The following is a 7730-nucleotide window of genomic DNA, read 5'->3' as shown; positions in this document are numbered from 1 at the left end:
ATTAGATGAGAGAAAAACCAAAATAGCAAAATATCCTCTGAGTTTCTAATTTCCTCAGTTACCCAGAAGTTGCCATCCTCTCTAAAGAGAGGACACTGTCCCCTCCCTGCCCCGATGAGCTGCCACAATCACAGAACTGTGCCCTTCCCAAAATGTTTGAGAGTGGCAGCCTCCGATGTGAAAGCATGAGGACATCTGCGTGTGGCTGGGCCGGCCCTGTGGCCTCCCTGGACCAGGCAGTCACATATCTGTCTCACACAGCACTTACCAAAGTCTGGGTGATTCTGTGCCAAACAATACCAGGTGTGGGACATCAAAATTGCATGCAGTGCACATAGGGCTGTGCCACGTTAAGACTGGTGCCTTCTCAGTCTCTGTTCAACAAAGGGCCAAAAAATCTTGGCATCCAGCCACACCCAGGTCACCGTATTACCACAGCAATGACAAATATTATTCTGTATCAAATGCCCACCGGTGCATCACCTGGTGTCATGGGAATTAAATGGTCACCCACAAAAGACACAGAAGCACAAAGAGACTACTGCCAATGGTCTCTCAGAAGGAGGAAAGGAAAAGACAAGTGCGAGGGAGGGAGAGGGAAGAATGGGAAGGGATGAGAAAAGAGACCTGCAGGAGCAGATGGACACTGGTCAGACCTGTGCCCCTGCTGCACGGTGGCTTTTTATTACGCAAATTGACCTCATTTTTCACCCCATGTAGAAAAGTCACTCAGCACCCCAAGTTCAAGATATCAATACAGAAGTTTTTATTATTTGCTCCATTCTCCAACTGCTCACCCTACCTGACACATAGGAGCAGCAAGATAAATATGAGTATCTCTGTTTCTCACCCAAGTCTCGCCTATAGGCAACCCCTAAGACTTTACTCTTTCTTCTACACCTTGCTGTGTGTGTTTCTACAAAGTTATGTAATCAACGTACAGAATCTCATTTCCGTCTGTCTTCATCAAGGGGAGTTTTGTGTTGGGTATGTATGGAGGCATTATACAGATGTTTGGCTCCATACTAAGGAACTTTAAAGCAACCAGTTGATCAGGTTTGGAAGGCCACTGGCTCTGCCTCTTACTAATGGAGTGATCTTGGGAATCTTATCCAACTTATCCAAATCCCATTTCTTCTTCAGCAAAAATATAATAATATTTACTTGACATGATTATTGAGACTAAGGTGGGGGTGGGAGGTAAATATATAAAATGCCAATGTCTGACAAATGCTAGGTACCACCCCCCTCTTTTCTTCTATAATATACATGTCTTTGACATGCATATCTTGCTTACCAAATTTGAGTAATATTATTCTAAAAAGGAGAAAACTCAAGGGCTTCTAATATTGTCTGAAATTATTATTATTATAATCTTATTTAATTATTTACAACCTAAAATTAGGCATCAGTGCCTTTACTTATAGCTCTTGGAGAGAAAAACATCTTTCCTCTACCCATCTTGGGTTCTGGGCTGGGACTCTGTGACAAAAGACAGATTAACAAGAGAAAAGCATACACATTTATTTAACACAAGGTTTGCATGATATGGGAGGCTTCATAAGGAAATGAGATCCAAAGAAGTGGCAAAACCTAAATGCTTATATATTGGATTGAAGGAAGAAAAGCAATTGTGCAAAAGAAACTAAAATATGTGGAGACTAAAGGAAGATAAAAGTTATTTTGACAAGAACTGTTTTACAGAATTCTCTCAGCCTCAACTCCCCATCTCTGGAGACAATAATATGTCTTTCTTCCTGGTATAGGAAGGGCATCGTTCACATTGGATTTTTATCTCTTGTCTTCAGGAAGAAAAGGGAAGTTCAGAGTGCACTTCTTGTACTTGCTATTTTTCAAGTGCTTTTAGCTCAAAATAATCCTTATGCCAAAGTGGCATATTTTGGGGTAGCATATTCTGCCACTCTTCACTCTCATACAAAGTACAAAGCAAAAAACTCACAAATTAAAAATAAATCAAGCTATATAACTAAACAAATTTAAATTAACATTAATTCCATGAGATTGATAATGTTGCTTTGGTGGCTCTAAATCAGTCTGCAACATAAATATGATACCAATGGCAAGAACACAGATTCTCTTGATTTAAACATTCCTTCAGTAGGGTGAGTCTAATGACTCCCCCTCAACCCTCTGCCAGTTTTGTAACTCAAACTACTGCCAAACCTCTATAAGTACAAAGTGATACTTAACTTACTATGGAGCAAATGCATCTTCTATGTATTATGTCTTTACGTAGTCTCATTGATGAGAAACAATTTCATTGATCTAAGATGCCTTTGATTTTTAGATACATCATTATTTTATATACCACTAAGAATGAAAAAAATATACTTCTATTTAAACTATGACACAATGCTAAGGTGCCACCAACTATAAGATCTATCATAACTTCAGAAATACTAAAATTGGGGAGCAGGGGGTGGCAGGGAAACATCTATCTTATGATCAATGAATACAGTGGTGCTCACACTTAGTGCCATGACAGTATTTAACATAAACACAAAATTTGGCTCCCAAGTCACCAGGTGACACTTGAAAATACAGAATATACTTATAATGAATTTCTTTAATGAAAATGGAACGCTTAAAAAACATTTATAGGAAATGCCTTAAACCCAGAAACATGTACATGTACTCCCAGAATTCCACCAACCCTACTTTGAGAAATACTTAGGCTTCATGTCTTCATGTCTAAACCCAGGCATTAGGAATGTTGTAAAAATTGATGAGATGGAATTGAGGAAACATATTCAGTTCTTAGAAGGGAACAAAGACCCTATTCCTCAGAGGAATTATTTTATCAGTTTATTTATTAAAATCCACTGGGCCAACAAGTACACGAAAAGGTGCTCAACATCCACTAATCATCAGGGAAATAGAAATCAAAACCACAATGAAATATCACCTCACACCTGTTATAATGGGTATCATCAAAATGACAAGAGATAACAAGTGTTGGAGAGGGCATGGAGAAAGGGAGCCCTTGTGCACTGTTGGTGGAAATGCAAATTGGTACAGCCACTATGGAAAACAGTATGGAGGTTCCTTAAAAGAAAATGAAAAATAGAACTATCATATGATCCAGCAATCCCACTTCTGGATATATGTCCAAAGGAAATAAAAACAAGATCTCGAAAAGATATCTGCACACCCATAAGCATTGCATCATTCTTCACAATGGCTAAGATATGGAAACAATCTAAGTGTCTATCAACAGATGAATGGTTAAAGAAGATGTAGTACATATACCACAGCCATGAGAAAGAAGGAAATCTTGCTGTTTTCAATAACTTTGGAAAAACTTGTAGGCAATTATGCTAAGTGAAATAAGTCAGACAGAGAATGATAAATACTGTATGATATCACTTATATGTGGAATCTAAAAAAGACGAACTCAGAGAGTAGAGTGGTAGTTACTGGGGACTGGGGGTGGAGGAAATGGGGGGATATTGGTCAAATGGTACAAATTTCCAGTTATAAGATTAACAAGTTCTGAGGATCTAATGTACAACATGGTGATTATAGCTAGTAATACTGTATTATATATTTGAATGTTGCTAAGAGAGTAGATTTTAAATATTCTCACCCCAAAAAAGAAATAGTGATTATGTGACAGGATGGAGGTGGTAGCTAATGCTATGGTGGTAGTCATTTTGCAATATATATATATATATCAACAGGTCATACACCTTAAACTTACACAATGTTATGTCAATTATATCTCAATAAAGCTGGGGAAAAATAACACTAGCGTATGGCAGAAGGACAGCTTAGAAAAAAAGATAAATTAAAAATTATCCATCCTGTCTTTTAGCTAATTAAGAGTGTTCACTTTTATCAATTAACTCCTATGTTCCAGCACTACTTTAGCAGTTTACCCACATTACCTCATTTAATCATATGATATAAGGACTCTTAGCATCCACATCTTGACAGCTCATCTATCATTTCAACACATCCTCCTTTTTGGTCTAAATATTTTCCCACTCAATATGTGGGAAACATATCCATATAAACCCCACCCATTCTCCCATTCTACCATCTCCTTCACTTCCAACCAAGCCTGTACCCAACATTTTTATTTTCCAACAATTACACAAAAAATCAATATACATTACAGATAAGAAAATACAGATGAGGGAAAAGATTCAAATACTAAATTCATGCACTGTCTTATTACTCATAGCCATTTTTCTTATTTTGGTATATAGCCTTAGAGAAGTTTTAATGCATGTAAATATTTTATATTTCTCAAAAATGGAATACACTATGTATATGGTCATGTAACTGGCTTTTCCACTTAAAATATATGCTGAGGGCTTCCCTGGTGGTGCAGTGGTTGAGAGTCCGCCTGCCAATGCAGGGGACACGGGTTCGTGCCCCGGTCCAGGAAGATCCCACATGCCGCGGAGCAGCTGGGCCCATGAGCCATGGCCGCTGAGCCTGCGCGTGCGGAGCCTGTGCTCTGCAACGTGAGAGGCCACAACAGTGAGAGGCCCGCGTACCACACACACACACACACACACACACACAAAAAAAAAATATATATATATATGCTGAATTTTCTCCATGTAAATAAGTGTAGTTGCCCATCAACATTTTCAAGAGCTGAATAATGTTTCAATACCTTAATTTCTTAGCCAAGTGCCTATTTCAAGACACTTGGGTCATTCACAGTTTTTCACTCTTCAAAACAGTGCAAAGATGCACAAACTTGTACAAGCCAGTTATTTCTCCTAAACCAATTATATCTCCTAAGGACAAATTTGTATAAGTGGAATTACTGGGTCAAAGAACATGCACATCTTGAAAGCTTCTGAAACATGTATCCAAATGGATCTTGTACCAAGTATGCTCCCACCAGCACAGTTTGAAAGTGTCCCTCCACCCACACCTTCACCATACTCTGGGTTGGAAGAGAGGTGGATTTTCTCCAGTATGGATGCCAACAGCCCTCTCGAGGTTCCATAAAGACCCTGCCCCAACCAATCTTGTAAAAGAAATCTGATAGAAGCACTAAAAATTATTCTTTTATATTTTCTCATAATTTCAAAATAATCACTAACATATTCACTCCCATAGACACCAGAGTTGGACAAGAAAGAGGATGTTTTCCTATCAAATACCCTCAGGACCCTACAATAAAATTGTCCCTCTCTGTATGTCCCCAGGATAGGTTCCAGCACTTCTTCATTCAAAGCAACTCTCACTTCCTTCCTCCCCTTGCCACTCCCATTGCCACCAGTGAAATTTCACGCCTTTAACATCTATGCCTGAACTATGGTGGTAACTTCCTAAGTGGTGTTCCAATCTCCAGTGGCCAATCCTGTCCCCACCCCAACTCTGACCCATTCTGCACGCAAGTCAGTCACATAATGTTCCTTTCATCTTGTCACTCCTCTGGTCACAAAAGGCTTTCGTGTCTCCCAAGGGTTGGTGGAATAATATACAGACACCTCAGTTTAGAAATCAGGGAACCTCCATGAATGGAACTCACCCAACTGCTAGACTGTATTTTCCATCACTCCCCTCCCCACACTTTATTCCACAGAGAATGCACAGCCTCCTTCTTCTGTGGAGAAAAATTCCCACCTCCATGCCTTTCTTCCCATCACTCCTCCTTCCTCCAATGCCCTTCCGCCCTGTTTTTATCCCATCCTTCATGCCCAGTTCTACTTAAGCATCCGGAGGAGAGCACTGTTGCCTGCAGAAATAGGAAACAGATGGCCATGATTAGAGGTTCTCAGTTTTGTTAGTATCTTTTTGTTTCCATACATCTTGCCTCTCCAAATATATCATAAACTCAAGAACATAATTTTTTTTGCTGGTTAAAACACACAACTTTATTGATGAAACACAAGATTAACAAATGTAAACCAATACAAAAGTATAGCTTATTCGTGATTAGTTCGCTGTCAGTTTAAGTAGAGGAAAGAGTAAAAATATCTCAATCTAGGTAGCAAGATGGAATCAATAAATGCTTTCTTTGTACAAGCTCTAGTATTCATCTGACATCCTTAAAATGGTCTAGCCTAAAACCAACCATCACAACCAGCATCACTGTTGATATGTGATATTCATTATTCCAAAATAGCAGCTGAAAGGATCTCTTTGACATATAAGCACAGTGAAAAGCAAAGAATTTACAAAATGCATTGTTCCCAAGTGCAAACTAAAAAAATTACCTCAGTATTGTTTGGGACAGACCCCCAGTTAAAGTTTGGTCAAAACTTTTAGGACTTTTACTTTCACGACCAGATCACTGTGATTTGCTAATGCTTTGATTTTCTTAACACACACTCCGGATTCTTTGAATAAGAAAAAAAGTGAACTTCTGCTGAATTCTTTCCTGGATGAGGCAAGCCCTTCATTTTTTATGTTGTCATTTATATTCTCAAATAGGGTAAGGATATTAAGAAGAATCTCTCTGTCCCATTCTTTATTAAAGAGGGAAATCAATTCTGATGGTACTTTACAACTGACCAGCTCTCTTGTCATGGCTGGATTTTCAGTAAAGTTTATGATTAGTTTCATAATCTGAATCTTGGTGAAGTAATTTCCCAGGAATAACAAAGCAAAAAAGTCTGGAAAAGAATAGGAAAGCAAATGTTGGTAGTGATTTGTCACAGTCATGTTGGTTAACAGCCTTAGACCAGCCATCTGCACAGCTGAGTCCAAACGACAGATCATGGTATCATCACACACTTGACTGATATATGTCTTAATCTTGCCCTGATTTTCCGCATTCACACTCAAGTTATTAAGGGCATTGTACGCCTTTTCCCTAATAATGGGATCTTTCGTTTTTATTAGTTTTGCAATAATTGGGAGACCACCCAATTCACGAATGGCATTTTGGTTAAATGAATATGCTGCATTGTTACCCAGAGTGACCAAGGCTACTTCCTGAATAAAAGGATCGCTAGTTCTTTCTAGGATGTTAAGGACCTTTTGAAGGTCAGTAGCACCCAGAATATCATCAATTTTATAGGGAAAGTTGAACTTGCCCCTTCGAACAGGCCATGATGTAGCTGGAGTCCTGGCGCTCTTACCTCTGGTCCTTCCCTTGGACTTGCCACTAGTCCTGCCCCCAGCCCTAGCTCCATTCCTCACAGGGTGGCAGCCTCCACCCCTGACTCCTGGGCAGGGTAAACCAGGTGTAAGAGTCCTGGTTCCGGAGATGATACCCAACCTGGCCCCTTTGCCCGCCTTTGCACTTGCCTGTTCCTTCAGGGTGCTGAAAAGGGCCCTGGCCTTGGCCTCTAGGCCACCTCCACTCTGGGCCTTCAAGTGGGCCTCTGCCTTTACATCAGGTCCACTCCTGAGTTCCACGGACACCTCAGCCTTGGCCTTTGAGTCACCCTGAAGTCTGGCTCCAGCCCCTGCCCCAGCATTAGCCTTAGCTCCTTTCCCAGTCTCTGCAATATCGCTGGATTCCTCCTCCTCATCGTCATCGTGGTCGTCCCAGATTTTCTCGCTCTCATCTCTTCCCCAGGTCAGTCTGTATACGCAGTAGCAGGCGCCAGCGCCGATCACTACACCAGCGGCCAAGCAGCCAGCTTCCCGAGTTCGGCCCATGCTGCCACGAGTGTCTGGAGGGTTTGCTCCGGCCAGAAGAGTGCTCCCAAGTCAGGGGGCAGGGGGAGGGGGCTGTGGAGTCTTCAGCTACAGCCAGCAGGCTCTGCTGCAGCTACAGATACTGGGGGACC

The 7730-nt window shown here is 40.7% G+C and overlaps 1 protein-coding gene across 9 annotated transcripts in view; it reads right to left on the bottom strand.

The window, feature by feature from the left end:
* Positions 1-5836: 5836 nt before the first annotated feature.
* ARMCX1 (armadillo repeat containing X-linked 1) overlaps positions 5837-7730 on the bottom strand; it is a 36332-nt gene continuing 34438 nt past the window's right edge. For all 9 annotated transcript variants that reach the window (XM_029240843.1, XM_029240848.1, XM_029240847.1 and 6 more), the window contains one exon: positions 5837-7729. In XM_029240843.1, the coding sequence (XP_029096676.1) occupies positions 6235-7599 (1365 nt within the window). In that variant the 5' untranslated portion in view covers positions 7600-7729 and the 3' untranslated portion in view covers positions 5837-6234. The remainder of the gene's footprint in view (position 7730) is intronic.

The sequence above is a fragment of the Monodon monoceros genome, unplaced genomic scaffold, assembly GCF_005190385.1.
Source record: "Monodon monoceros isolate NGI ecotype Baffin Bay Population unplaced genomic scaffold, NGI_Narwhal_1 Super_Scaffold_22, whole genome shotgun sequence".
NCBI classification, from domain to species: domain Eukaryota; kingdom Metazoa; phylum Chordata; class Mammalia; order Artiodactyla; family Monodontidae; genus Monodon; species Monodon monoceros.
The sequence above is the reverse complement of the archived record's forward strand: the minus strand, read 5'-3'. Positions and strand labels throughout refer to the sequence as shown.